The sequence below is a fragment of the Bactrocera dorsalis genome, chromosome 1 (genome assembly GCF_023373825.1).
Source record: "Bactrocera dorsalis isolate Fly_Bdor chromosome 1, ASM2337382v1, whole genome shotgun sequence".
Classification (NCBI taxonomy): Eukaryota; Metazoa; Arthropoda; class Insecta; order Diptera; family Tephritidae; genus Bactrocera; species Bactrocera dorsalis.
In genome coordinates this window covers 27,162,496-27,178,097 of record NC_064303.1, presented here as the reverse complement: position 1 = coordinate 27,178,097, position 15,602 = coordinate 27,162,496, and the positions used below count along the sequence as shown (strand labels likewise).

General features: G+C 35.1%; 1 protein-coding gene across 1 annotated transcript; it reads right to left on the bottom strand.

The window, feature by feature from the left end:
- Window positions 1–3,553: 3,553 nt before the first annotated feature.
- LOC125776707 (protein toll-like) lies at window positions 3,554–6,166 on the bottom strand. Its single transcript, XM_049450276.1, has 2 exons — window positions 5,540–6,166; window positions 3,554–5,488 (listed from the first exon to the last, which is right to left on the bottom strand). The coding sequence occupies exons 1-2, from the start codon at window positions 6,164–6,166 to the stop codon at window positions 3,554–3,556; spliced, it is 2,562 nt and encodes an 853-aa protein (XP_049306233.1).
- Between the last annotated feature and the right edge of the window lie 9,436 nt (window positions 6,167–15,602).

Genomic DNA, 15,602 nt, shown 5'->3' with positions numbered 1-15,602 from the left:
TAAAACAATTACAAGGCAGCTCGAACGGAAAGTCTATTTTAAGACAAATAAACAAACTAATAATTACTAAACTTGAAAATACAATACAGACTATATTACATTATCAAAACTGGGAATTTTGAATCCTTTAATTTTAGATATGGCAGAAATCAAAGAAAAAAGAGGAAATAATTAACGTAACAATATCAGATTTTATTGATGTTTCTGAATTTAAAATTGCACAAAAAATAGTCTAATATTATTAGTATATATTAAATATCCAAAAATACAAAGTATTTGTAAGTTATTTAAAGTAATATCCGTTTCACAAAAAGATGGTAAATTGCTAATCGAAAATGAAATAATAAAATGCGAAAATAAATTTTATTCAGTCCAATTTTGTAAAAATGAGTTAAATAATGCATTTTGTATGATAAAAAGAAATAATACTTGTTTATCATACATGTTAAACGATAAACATGCTAATTGTACAAAGATTGATGAACCATATAAAATAATAAATATTATAAAAGACGGAGCTATAATAATTTCCGGAAAACATAATGCGAGTAATCATACAATAGACGGAGTATATTTAATAACTTTTGAAGATAATGTTATAATTGATGATATAAAATATGAAAATCCCACTGGAAAAATTTTCAAATATTTAAAAGAAGAAAAATGTAAGCCACTTTTTTAAAGAATACATTGAAACAACAAATATTGACTGATTGGAAAACCTTAAACAACAAAAAAATAGAAATCCTATTTCACCTACATCACCTATCGTGAATGAATTACAATCAAATTTGGTATCATATTAACTTATTTTAAATGAAAATCGTCATAAAATGAGAAATAATATATAATATGAACTCAACCGATTCTGCTAAAATTAATATATTAAATTGATGCGAAAAATGTCGACTAAAGTATCGGATCTGTCATTGATAATATAATTTCATAACTTTATGGAAAACGAGTCTACCTAATTATTAAAATATGACACATATTGACCAACGTTAACGCTGCAAAAACAAAGTGCTGTCGGCCCTTGATTCTGACTTCTTTTTATACTCTCGCAACAAAGTTGCTAAAGAGAGTATTATAGTTTTGTTCACATAACGGTTGTTTGTAAGTCCTAAAACTAAAAGAGTCAGATATAGGGTTATATATACCAAAGTGATCAGGGTGACGAGTAGAGTTGAAATCCGGATGTCTGTCTGTCCGTCCGTCCGTCCGTCCGTGCAAGCTGTAACTTGAGTAAAAATTGAGATATCGCGATGAAACTTGGTACACGTATTTCTTGGCTCCATAAGAAGGTTAAGTTCGAAGATGGGCAAAATCGGCCCACTGCCACGCCCACAAAATGGCGGAAACCGAAAACCTATAAAGTGTCATAACTAAGCCATAAATAAAGATATTAAAGTGAAATTTGGCACAAAGTATCGCATTAGGGAGGGGCATATTTGGACGGAATTTTTTTGGAAAAGTGGGCGTGGCCCCGCCCCCTAAACAGTTTTTTGTACATATCTCGGAAACTACTATAGCTATGTCAACCAAACTCTACAGAATCGTTTCCTTCAGGCATTTCCATATACAGTTCAAAAATGAAAGAAAAAAACCATATCTCAGGAACTACTCGACCGATTTCAATGAAATTCGGTATATAATATTTTCTTAACACCCTGATGATATGTACGAAATATGGGTGAAATCGGTTCACAGCCACGCCTTCTTCCAATATGACGCTATTTTGAATTCCATCTGATGCCTTCTCTTTATAATATATACATTAGGAACAAATGATGATAGCGGAATAAAACTTTACACATATATATAGCTTTTCAGGGTCCCTTATATCGAACACGAAGAACTCAGTGCCTAACCTAACCTAACCTAATTTTTCACCGAAAATATCGGTAAATTTCTCAGAATTTAATTCTAATTAATTTTACAGCAAAATAAAAAAATATGTAAATGACGGATAATGAAATCTCGATTATCACTTTATCATGCGAGAGTATAAAATGTTCGGTGACACCCGAACTTAGCTCTTCCTTACTTGTTACGAATAGTTTCGCGTAAACAACGCACAAATATCAAACAGTATTCCGTGTTGACAGCTCGGACAGTTGGGAGGAATTCAGAGATAATCAGTAATCGAAGATTTAAAACTGCTTTGACGAGATTTTTTTGGCGTCGTCTCCCCTTTGCCACGATATTCGGCCAATTGATCGTCTGTGTTCGAATCATAAGCATAGATCCAAGACTCATTGTCAGTAATAATATATTTCGTGATATCCTGGTAATAAGAAAGCATTGTTTCCCACACACTAACGTGATATTTTTCGAAAAAATTTAGTTATTTTGTGCTTTCTCTTTTCTTGGGCACAAATAATCTTTAAAACTAGTTTTCACTGATCATCAGTTGATGTTAATGTCCGCCCTGGGCGTACTTCGTCGTCAACGCGACACCCTTTAAATAATTTGTACGAAACAAGAACACTCGCTCGCGATAAACAATTAGGCTTTTTCCAACATTCTGATCGTTTTGCCACCGGAAATTTGATTTCACTCAGGAAATTGAATGTTACTTCCTTGTTGAATAATTTAATTATAATAAAAATCGGCGATTGCACTTTATATACTTGTACTTCAGCAGACAAGCGTATACTAAACACTAATTACTATTTTGATTTGAAATTTCCTGCAGATGTCACAGAAAGTCATACCAACCTAGATAAAAAATATTTCTATGAATGAGTTTTCGCGCGAAATTTGAAAGTTTTACTATTTTTTCCACAATATATCTCACAGTTTGACCGATATTTTCACCCAAAAGTCAGCCCTACGCAATATGCCATACAATCGGTATAAAGAGCTTGCGGAGTGATGTTCCCATTTTGTAAATGTTTAGACTCAAGACACCTCAAAAGCACTATTTGTGCAAAATTTCATGTAAATATTCATTGTTTCTTGATTTACGTGAAGGAAAGTGAAATATTTTTATGGCAGTGTTTCGATTACGCGCTCGATATGTTCGGTGCGATAATGCACCATCTCATACTGCATTGTTTATTCGTCTACATTTCGCCACATTTTCAACAAATATGGTGCCGCAACCACCGCACTCGCCTGATTTACCTTCGTGTAACTTCTGGCTATTCAGCAAATTCACATGACCATTCCAAGGACACCGTTTTGACTCACTTGAGGATATAAAAGCTGAATCAAAGAAGGCTCGTTGGCATAAGTGTATTGCAGCGGGAGGGGATTACTTTGAAGGAAATTAAATGGACAAAATTCATCTTTCAATTTGATCACAGTAGTATATATATTTACAGAAGCAGATATCATTGCGTTTTTTATAATAAATAAACAGTATAAATTAGTAACTTGTATAAAAATGGAAAATTCTCTCTCTTTTCCTCTTAACAATAATTTGAATTACTTTTCGTTTCACAGAAAAAACTGGATGTTTTATCGAGTATCTACAATTAGTAAATGTAATATATTTGTATTTTTAATAAATATGTATATTACTGATAAATCATACCTTCCACCAATTTTACACATTCTCTTCACGCAAACGATCCATCTCAACTTGTCCCATAACATACATTCTACCATTAACTTCAAGCATATCGGAATTCTTCTCTATACCCGTTTTATGCGGCATGGCGTAGCGTAGTTTGTCCCAAAATCTGATATCTTGCCAATTCAAATATGTATTCATATCCAAATATGCTTTTAGTTCTCTGTCCAATAGTTCACTGTTCGAGATTTCACCATATTTGATTATTATTATGCGCGTACGACCCTCGTTCAACGAGCACTGATGCGCTATGCGAAACTCCATACGCGCCCAATCCGACTCGATGAAGTGCTGCGAGAGCACAATGATCGTCCGACGTGACTGCTCCACTGATTCGATGATTTGTTCAGGTATATAAGCGCCAGGCAACCAATTGCGTTCGTGCGTGCATACACGAAATGGTGGTTCGCACTGTTCGAGTTGCGGCAGTAATATATGGTTGACGAAGTCTGCATCCTGATGTGCATATGAAATAAACGCATCGAATCTTTTATGCCTATCCAGCTCACATTCGTGAATCCAAAATCTCAATATGTTGTGATTATATAACCAGACTTTCAATTCCAGTTTATATTTATAGAAGAATGCGATGATGCAAAGTGAAATAATAATAGTTAACGCTACAGAAATCACAGTAACAATCACGTGCTCATAATATTTAACATTAACGGGAGTTGGACATAATTCTGTCAGGTTTGCTGTTAGGAGTGTAACACTCTCTTGATTATAACAGAGTAACGAGTCGGCATCGGGTATGCGTGTCCGATGTGTACGTATGGTGTACAGCAATTGCTGCGCGGTACAGTCGCAAAACCAAGGATTTTCACTGAGATAGAGAAATTGTAGTTTTACGCTGTCATTGAGATATGTACGCAAAAACTCATCACTTAGAGATTTTAAGCGATTATTTCGTAGATCCAAAACCGTCAAATTGGGCGGCAGTTGAGTCAGACTTATGTTCGTGATTTTATTGTGCGACGCGTTGAGTTGTGAAACGTTACCATAGCCGAAAGTGGTGTTTAGCGGCAATACAATGAAATTATTACCGCTAATATCGAGTACCGAGCTATTCAGTCCAACTTGCTCGGGGCGTGGGAGCTGTTCGATATGTTGCGCACCCTTGCAATTGATGTACAGGAATTCAGATTGTGCGTAACAGTTGCATTTGCTGGGGCACATTATTGGTTCCCAAGCACACAGTTCATTACTCTCCATCTGCGCTAGATCTGTTTTTAGTTTGGTTGACGTCTGAACGCACTGCAAACGATTGAACAACGAATGATAGTTTTCACTGTAAATCCAGGGATATTTACAATCGCACGCGACCGGATTTCCAGTCATTTTGATTTCGCGCGTACAATCGTCAGTTGTATTGAATAAATTTTGTGAAGCAAACACGTTTTTAATCAAATTGTGCTCTAGGTTTATTTCAAAAGAGCATGTAATGTTCGCTGCTACAAGCCAATCCAAATTGAATTCGCGCAAACGATTGCCACTTAAATTGATTATTATTGAGTTAAGGTTGGCACCTTTGTAATTTTCTGGTTGCAAATTCATGAGATAATTAAGACCGACCGTTGAGGTATAATACCTGCTCAATATCCTGTATTGAAAATGGTTCAGTAAACTTCGCGTTGTGTTGACAGATGTCTCAGTGCTCAAAATAGTTTGCAGTTTGTTCTGACTTAAGTCTAGCCTTATTAGATAATGCAGCGGTTTCAGATTTTCCATAAGACTTGTGGTATCGTGTAAATGATTGCCACCAAGTTTCAACTGCCGTAGCCAAAGAGTTTGTTCGAAAAGGTGTGGCGGTAAATGTGTCAATAAATTGTGACTCAGATCCAGTATTAAAAGGTTACTCTGATTTGCAAATAGATTTTCGGGCAATTCCCGGATTTCATTACGGCTCTAATTCAGACAATTCAATATCGTTAGCCCTGCAAAGATATTTGCGTCCACTATTTTCATATTATTTGTGGCTAGGTCAAGTTGTCTGAGTGTAGTGACGTTTTCAAAGTGAGTTTGCGTCAAGTTTTGCAGCGTTAAGTTCTGGTTTCTTAGACCTTGTAAGCTGAGCGTAAGCGTTTCCAGTTGGTCAAGTTTAGAAAATATGTCAGTTGGTATGCTTAAAATATCTGCTGTTGATTTTACAATTAATTGTAGGTGCGAGACATCTTGAAATTGAAGAAAATCTTTCTTTGGTTTTGCAGCAAAGTCGGCGTTATAGATTAATGTTACCTCAAACAGCTCATTCATATTTTTTACGATTTCCCGCACATTGCCGTTCATATAGATTTCGGGCGTAAAATTGATGCAATCTAGGACTTCTAAATAACGGGTTTTAAGTAAAATTGACTGAAGTTCGCGCTCAAGTAGAAAATTGATATTTGTTTTTGTGTCTCCAATACACCTTACAAACAGCTCCTGCGATGTAGAATTAAATGAGATGCTAATAGTATTGAGTCCGTCGGGAATAGTACAATTAACATCGCCATTGCCAACGCAAGAACAAGCAGTCTTCTCATCCCAATAGCAATCAGGGGACCAAGTTGAGACTGGTTCAACAGTAGTATTGTTTAACCCCATTTCGGTAGTGTGCGCCAATAGAAATTTGTTGTTTATGATCAGTTGACATAGTATGTAGGCGAATATTATATACATGTTGCTCACTTTTGGTTTATTTAAATTTATTAATTTGCTGTTATTATTTTTATATTTCTTCCACAATAAATCGGGTTTGCAGACCAAGTCACTTACACTTTCTGAAATACCAAAATATAATATCGAATTGGTATGCATTAAAAAACTTAAATCGTATTTTAATTCCTTATCAAGTAAAGTAATTGTGAAAACCGCAAACTCTCTTAGCACTTGCCTTTGTGCGATAATTTGTTTGTTGCTCTAATAATAAAAAAAGCAAACGCTTGTGCACAGAAAACGCCATTGAAAGGCGTAACCGAAGCATAGTGACGCATTATACCAGAATAAATTATAATATTTGTGGTTAAACACTTTTAAAAAATCAGTCATATGTATGCACTTGGGTCCAAAAAGTCTTTTCGTATTTCTAATCAAACTTCAACTTATTTTTTTATATTTATACTAATTCAAGTAAATAAATAAACCAATATGTACCATTTGGTCGACCACCTTGTGCCATTCCTCCGCTAGAGACATTATTTCATCAGTGTAAATCAAAATTTCGAAATTTCCAGAACGGAAGCGAGCGAACCATTGTTGTGCTACACGAACTGATGCAGCATCTTTTCCGTAAACTTCATAAATTTCATTGGTGGCTTGTGTCTTTCCTTTTTTATATAAAAATTTCAAAGTATATCGATTTTTTTTTTTATTTTCACTCATTTTTGAAAGGCTGTAGTTTTTTTCAACTTTCCCGAATTTAAATTTTTTTGGTTAAATGAAGTTTAAAATCTCTCCTTTCCAACACTACATGATATGACACAATGTGATTGTAACATTGGAGATATACGACTGCAACGACAACTATTGTCAAAATACGAAAAGACTTTTTCGACTGCCACGCTATTCGGCATAGATTAAAGACTCATCGCCAAAAAAAATGTTTTTTCTAAATGATTTTTACTGATCTTCCCGATATTTCAAGGATGGCCGTTAGATCTCTAACTGTTAATCGTTGATTATCAAGCACCAATTGCTTTATTTTATTGACGTGTTGATCATCAGTTGATGTTAATGGTCGTCCTGGACGTGGTTCGTCGTCAATGCGTTCACAACCCTCTTTGAATAATTTGTACCAATCCAACACACCCAAACTTGATTACTATCAATTCTGTTCATAACATGTTCATAGCATGACCCCAATCAGTAAAAATAAGTAATGCACAAAAGTCAAAGAAGTTTTTACTCACAGAAGACTTGAACACTGTTCCGTCGACCAACTTCGATTGCAATATATGTATATTAAGGTACTATACATCGCTAATTCGCTACACGTCTCTGCACTTCCTATACATATTTACATAGAAAGTCCTTTCTTCAAACTTTCTTCGTTTTTATGTTGGACTTTAATTTTTAAAAACTTGGAAGTCTTATGAAGTTTGTCGAAACGCGACTGTTTTGAGACAATAATATCAGCTTTATAAATAGATATTATATAAACTGCAACTTAAGCGAGGAGAGCTTTCAGAAGATCTGAGGGAGCTGCTTATGCTATTTTCTATATACCCATTTGGTTCAATGCATTTTCAATTAAAACAAGTAATGAAGAGCTAAGTTTGGGTGGTGGAATCAATGCCAGAGAAATACCTTAAGGTGTGAAATATCAACCAGAGGATTGGAGTCTAAACAACATATTCGGCATAAGATTTGTAAGAAAAACGAGATTATATAGTACATGGAGTGCGGGGTAGTATCGATCGGTTTTATATTTTGTTGCCCATCATACTATTTCATCATACTATGGGTTTCATTAAAGTACCTTGCTTACAATCACCAATCATATGGAACAAAGTCAATGGGATGTTCGAAACTCCTGGAAATAGTTATATGGAGGGTAGGTCAAGTTTTCTTCCAATTATGTCTATTTTAAGCACAACGATATACTGTTATGAGTAAAACTGTTCTGTAATTTTCATTGATACAACTCAAATATTGGCCGATATATCCAGCATAAAGTCACCCGGAAGCTCGAAATTTTTTATATTATGTATATGATGGATCAGGGAAGTATTGACCCGATTCAACCCGTTTTTTATACATCAAATTACTATTGTTAGGAGAGGATTCTGTTTGAATTTGAGTTGCATTCCTCGCACATTGACCGATAATTTCGGTAAACACAAACTATAGATACTGGGGTTCACATATTCGGTGCTTAGGGGGTTGAAAAGTTTACCTCGTACTAAATTTTTGGAAATCGGTTGGTCGAGTCCCGAAATATGTGATTTCACCAAAACGTGGGCGGTGCTACGCCCATCGTCCAATTTCAGACCGAATTCCATAAAGCCCTATTATACTATCTCGGATGTAATGTCTCGAACGTAATTAGTTCCTGATTTATTGCGGTTTTAGTAGTTTTGAACAGTACCGCTATATGAGGAGTTATCTTACGATTTCATTCATTTTCATTCTGTCGGTATAATATTTTCGCTGAGCAAATTAAGTTGCTCTAGTTTTAGTAGTTTAGGAGATATGCCATGCCCACTTTTTCAAAATTGTTTGCTCACAGTTGCACCTTGCTACTGCGATCCCCTGTACCAATATACAGTCTTATATCTCAAATTAGTGCTTAGTTATGGCACTTTATAGGTTTTCGATTATTGGAGTTTTGCGGGCGTGGCAGTGGTCCGATTACGCCCATCTACGAACTCGTAATTTTTCTTGTACTAAGGAAGCCGCGTACCAAGTTTCACGGACAGACAGACACACATACAATCACTCCGATTTCAACTTTTCAACTGATCGTTTGTATATACTTATATATATCTACATCTATCTCGATTAGATTTAGCTGATATAACCGTTCGGTGAAGAAAACTATAATATGTTCGGTTTATCGAACAGTTGTGTTCTCTTTGATTCGTGGATTTAATTATTATAGCTAAAAGGAAACTTTGATTCTTCAGTAAGTTATCAGGCTAACCCAATACTTCGTCAGAATTCGAGTTCTTGAGGAAGTGTGCGTTTCCTCTTAACCGACATTTTCAAACTTCTATGATTTGTGTTAGATAAGTTTTTAAAATAGCTCAAAACACATCACCCCAACCAGTGCTTTTAACAATCTGAAGAAGGCTTCGAGTTCATCAAAAATTACTTGGTGTCCGTGATAACCGAATACAATAAACTGCTTGCTAGTGAATTTTCATAACCTTAGAATAAATTTTGCTCACGTCCCCAAAAGCTGTTCATTTCTCGCAACCACTAAAATCGGTCTACTAAGGCAAATAGATGCCATAAAACCTATCGTTCAAACAAAGTTCTTGTATATGTACTTTATAAATACGAAGTGTATTCTAGACTAGTGGGTATATTTTGCAAATTAAAATTTTTTGGATCTCTAGTTAGTGAGTATATCGTGTTTGACGCCTCTGCATTCCGCTTTAAAATGCAAGAAGTGCTCAATACGAAGGGAAACCCTGAGTGCTCCGGTGAGCTGATTCACTCAGATTAGAGAAAGTTATATACTCTCACCATACCGCATTGAAATCTGCTTTGGGTTTTAAATATATTCTAAAAATAATTATTTATATCCCAAATATTTATATTATATTAAAATCATTCTAATATTATAAACCTCTATTTCCTTTTTAGCGGTCACGGCAGCTTTTAAAATGTTTTTAACCACAAATATCAGAATTTATTGTAACATACTACGTCAATACGACTTCGCTTACACCTTTCAATGGAAGAGCAAATTTATTACCCAAACCTTTGGGTTTCTTATTTTGGTAGAACAACCAACAAACCACACTTACTAAGGCGAGTGTTTTGAGAGATTACGGTTTTCGTAAATATTTTTCTTGATAAGGAATTAAAATACAGTTTCTTCTAGAAACTGTTTGTATATTGTTCCAACAAAGCAAAAATTAATATCAATTTTCTACACGACCGCAAATTTCACTCAATTTTACTTAAATCTCGATATTTCAAAATGGTAGATTGCAAGAATTTTACACACGAAATCTATGTGAATGGCAATGTGCAGGAAATTTTAATAAATATGAGGGAGCTGAATAAAGTAACATTAGTCTATAAAACTGACGTTGCTGCACAACGAACGGAAAATGTTTCTCAATTTCAATATATCTTTCACCAACAATTAATTTTAAAATCAACATCAAACATATTTTCAACTCACTTCCTAATGGTGAAACACTCGACAAAAACATTTTGTGAAGACCTCACTGCGCTCAGACAGCTGTACTTAGCTGGAAATAATATGCAAATGTTGGACCCAAATATCTTTGCAGCGCTCACGCAATCGAATTATCTGAATTTGAGCCGTAATGACATTCGAGAATTGTCCGAAGATATATGTATTTGCGAATCAGCGTCAACTTTTAATACTGGAAATTAGTTACATTTTATTGACATATTTACCGCCACACCTTTTCAATCAAACTCTTTTATTATGGCAGTTGAAACTTGGTGGCAATCATTTGTACAGCACTACAAATATTAAGGAAAATCCGAAACCGCTGCATTATCTACATAGGCTAGACGTAAGCCAGAACCAACCGCAAACTATTAGGAGCACTGAGACTTCCGTCAATACAACGCCAATCCTACTAAAAAATTTTTGATATGGCAATATAACCTTTGTTTCGGCTTTAGCTGACGGTTAATAGTTAAAAGTGGCAAGCTTAACTCAACATTAATCAATTTAATTGATTAAAAACATGTTTGCTTTACAAAATTTCTTTAGTACGACTGACAATCGTGCGCGCAATCAAAATGTCTGGTAATCCGGCTTTACAGTGGAAACTATCGTTCGCTCTTCAATCGTTTGCAGTGCATTCAGACGTCAACTAAACTATGTAATAACAGATCTCGCGGTACTGGAACGTAATTGGGAACCGGTAACGTGCCCCAGCAAAAGCAATTGTTACACATAATATGAATTCCTCTACTTCAAATGCAAGTATTCGCAACATATCGAACAGCTCCCACGCCGCGAGCACGTTCAGTACACGAAATTTGCGGTAATAATTTCATTGTATTGCTGCTAAACACCACCTTCGGCTATGGTGACGTTTCGCAATTCCACGCATCGCGCAATAAAATCACGAATATAAGACTCACCCACCAATTTGACGGTTTTGGATCTACGAAATAATCGCTTAAAAGTGAGAGGGTTTCGGCCGAGCAAGTGTGCGAAGATAAGGTTAGTCTGGAAGTACCGGGAAAAGAGGTCGACGTAGTTAAAAGTTTGTGGTTTGAATGTAGAAAATCATTGTTTTTCCCATGGTCTATTATATGTATGAGACATGTTCGCGGGTAGGAAGGCCATCTGCTTCACTAAAAGGTGGAACCCATGCACTAAAATACATGGCCAATAAAGAATCCTTAAAATACTTGCTTCTTTAATTTACCTATATTAATTATCGAAATAAAAATTTTACCTTGATAAAATTAAAAATTTGCTGATTTGTTACCTCCAAGACGGAACAAAATTCGCCGGATCAGCCTGTTTTTTTTTAAATTAACATTTATGGCAAAACAATGTTTGCTAGTTAACTTGGAATATTCTTGCTTTATATCCCAAATATTTGTATTATATTAAAATCATTTAAATAATGTAAAGCTTTATCTTCAGATTTAGCGATTTGACAGGAGGTTAATGTAATTTGAAAACGGTCACGGCAACTTTTAAAAAAGTTTTTAACCACAATTATTCCAATTTATTGTGATACACCACGTCACTATGACTTCGCTAACGCCTTTCAATGGCGTTGCTGTAGATTTAATCAGCATACGAAAGAGCAAATTCTTTTGGGAAAAGTTTTTTTTATTACCAAAAAAACAAACATACTCGTATGATCGCGCAAAGGCGAGTGCTAAGAAAGTTTGCGGTTTTCACAAATATTTTTCTTGATAAAGAATTAAAATACGATTTAAGTTTCTTAAAGCGTACCAATTCGATATTATATTTTAGTGCTCCAGAAACTAACGGAATGAAGTTAATCAAAACTACTGCTGAGTCAGTTTCCATTTGGGACCCCAATTTTTATAGGGATAAGAAGACTTCTTCTGATTGCAAAATTTTATTTTTTTGGACGGACTTAAAGATATTAACATCAGATTTCTTTCAAACTTTCGTAAACTTTGGATAGATTGTTCCAAGGAAACAAAAATTAATGTCAATCATTTACTAGAGTGCAAATTTCAGCAAATTTTACTCAAAACCTGATATTTCAAAGTGACAGGTTGTAAGAATTTTACACACGAAATCTATAGGGTAATTGAAAAAGTCAATTCGGATTTTGTCAATAGATGTCGTTGCAGTCGTATATCGCCAGTGTTACTAATCACATTGTGTCATACCATAGGTGTTGGAAAGGTGAGATTAAAAAAAATTTAAATTCGGGGAAGTTGAAAAAAGTTACAGCTGTTCAAAAATGAGTGAAAATAATGAAGAAATTCGCTATAATTTGAAATTTTTATATGTTGTTTTTAATGTCTCTAGCGAAAAAATGGCACAAGGTGGTCGACCAATTTATTTATTATTATAAATTAAAAAAAAAAAATAAGTTAAAATATGATTAGAAATACGAAAAGACTTTTTAGACTACCCACTATTAAGTAAATGGATTTTTTTGACATACAGACAAATCTTTACAAGACATTGACCGACATTTTTGATCAAAAGACAACTTTAGCTACTGGGGTTTAAATATTCGGTACCTAAGGGCTAGAACAGTTTTTATTCGATTAAAAAATTTTTAGTCATAAGGTGGTTCACACTAAAGACATTATTGTTGCAAAGTTTTATCTCAGTATGCTAATTTCTTCTTGATCTGTGTACTGGAAACTGAACGAATCAAGTGGAATTTACAATTGTGCTATATAGGAAGTAGTCGTAGTTATTGTCCGATTTCGTCAATTTTTAGAATGTGACATAAGAATGTAAGAGAAATACCAAGTACTAAATATTATCAAAATCGCCTGCATACACGAAATAGTGGTTGAACGCAACGAATGTTTTATGCTTATTCATCTCATTGCACTGAGAGAAACAGTGTGGTAAACCCTGATCAAGTGATTATACTTAAAAGATAAAACCGCAAGAAAAATAGTAACAGGATCTTGCCATGTCTGCAATGCCTAACCAATAAGAAGACGCCGAAAGACTCGTAAGATATGTGCTAATTGTCACAAGCCATTATGTGACGGGCACTCCGTAAATCTTGTAAAATTTGTTCAATGTCATTAATAGTAAAAAGTGTAATATTTCTTAATATTTTTAATAGAATTTAATTGAATTAGAAGATATCTTTAATGTATTTGCTACGCTTTTCACTGTGTACCAGGGTACCCGGTTGCTAAGGCTTAATCAGCATGCGAAAGAGTAAATTCTTTTGGATAAGTTTTTTTTTTTTATTTTGTTACTAGAGCAACAACCAGATTATCGCACGAAGGCAAGTGCTAAGAGAGTTTGCGGTTTTCACAAATATTTTTCTTGATAAGGAATTAAAATGCGATTTGAGTTTCTTAAAGCATACCAATTCCATATTATATTTTAATATTTCAGTAAGTGTAAGTGAGTTGGTCTGCCCGGTTTATTGTGGAGGAAATATAAAAATATTAACAACAAATTAAGAAATTTTCATAAACTAAATGAATATAATACTCGTCTACATACTAAGTCAACTGTTCGCGAACAACAATTTTGGTTGGCGCATACTACCGAAATGAAGTTAATCAAAACTACTGTTAAACTAGTATCCAATTGGCACCCGGCTTGCCTAGGACGTGAGAAGACTGCCTGTGATTTTTTATTCTACTAAGTACACTATCACGTTTCCATCACCTTTGGTTTAAAGTTGCGGAAACTAAGACGTAGATTGTTCCAAAGAAACAAATTTTAAGATTAACGAACTTCAGTCCCTGTTATTTGGAAGTGAGTGATTGCAAAACTTTTACACGTGAAATATATGTATAGTAAATGGTAATGTGTGCGAAATTCGAATAAATATGAGTGATCTGAATAAGGTAACACCAACTGTAAAACCAACAGAAGAGTTTTTTTAAATTTCGAAATTTACTTAACCTACAATTAATTATAAAATCATCAGCAGATGTTATAAGTAAGCATAACAACTGACATATTTTTTAAGCAGAACCAACTGGGAACGCTTACACTCAGAGTACTATGGCAGTTGAAACTCGATGGCAATCACTTACACTGCACATCTTATGGAAAATCTGAGACCGCTTGCAACCAGAAAATTACGAAGGTGACAAGCTTTACTCAAGAGTAATAAATTTTAATGCCAAGATGGTTGCGCGAATTCACTTTGGATTGGCTTGAATTTACAGTGAAAACTATCGTTTGCAGCGCGTTCAGATGTTAACCAAACTAATAACAGATCTCGCGTAGCCGGAACATAATGAACTGTGTGCTTGGGAACCGGTAATGGGCCCCAGCAAATGCAATTGTTACGCACAACCTGAATTCCTGCACATCAAGCGCAACATATCGAACATCTCCCACGCCCCGAGCAAGATGGGCTCAAAAGTTCAATACTCGATGTTAGCTATAATAATTTCATTGTATTGTCGCTATACAACACCTTCGGCTATAGAATCGTTTCGTAACTCAACATGTCGTACATTAAAATAACGAACATAAGTCTTACTCAAACTGTGAAAATCCTTGGTTTTGCGACTATTCCGCGCAGTAATTGCTGTATGCGATACGTACACATCGGACACGCCAGTACGAGTACTTGAATGCTACTGTGATTACTGCAGCGTTAACCATTATTATTTCACTTTGCATTATCGCACTCTGCTATAAATAGAAAATAGAAGTGAATGTCTGGTTATATGGCAAGAACATATTGAGATCTTGCATTCACGAATGTGAGTTTGATAAGCATAATACATTCGATGCGTTTATTTCATATGCACACCAGGATGCAGACTTCGTTAACCATACATTACTGCCGCAACTCGAGGGAATCACCATTTCGTGTATGCATTCACGAACACAATTGGCTGGCTGGCGCTTATATACCTGAACAAATTATCGAATCGGTGGAGCAGTCACGTAGGACGATCTTTTGCTTACTCACTTCATCGGGTTGGATTGGGCGCGTATGGAGTTTCGCACAGCGCATCAGTGCTCGTTGAACGAAGGTCGTGCACGTATAAAAATGATTAAATATGGCGAAATCTCGAACAGTGAGTTATTGGATAAAGAACTAAAGGCATATTTGGATATAAGTACTTATCTGCATTGGCAAGATGTCAGAGTTTGGGACAAATTACGTTACGCCATGCCACATAAAGTGGGTAGAGAGAGGAATTCCGAAATGCT

Coding starts and splice junctions, on each gene's coding strand:
- LOC125776707 (XM_049450276.1), bottom strand. CDS start 6,166: ATGGGGTTAAACAATACTACTGTTGAACCAGTCTCAACTTGGTCCCCT. Junction 5,489..5,539: donor CCACAAATAATATGAAAATA/GTGGACGCAAAT, acceptor TGTCTGAATTAG/AGCCGTAATGAAATCCGGGA.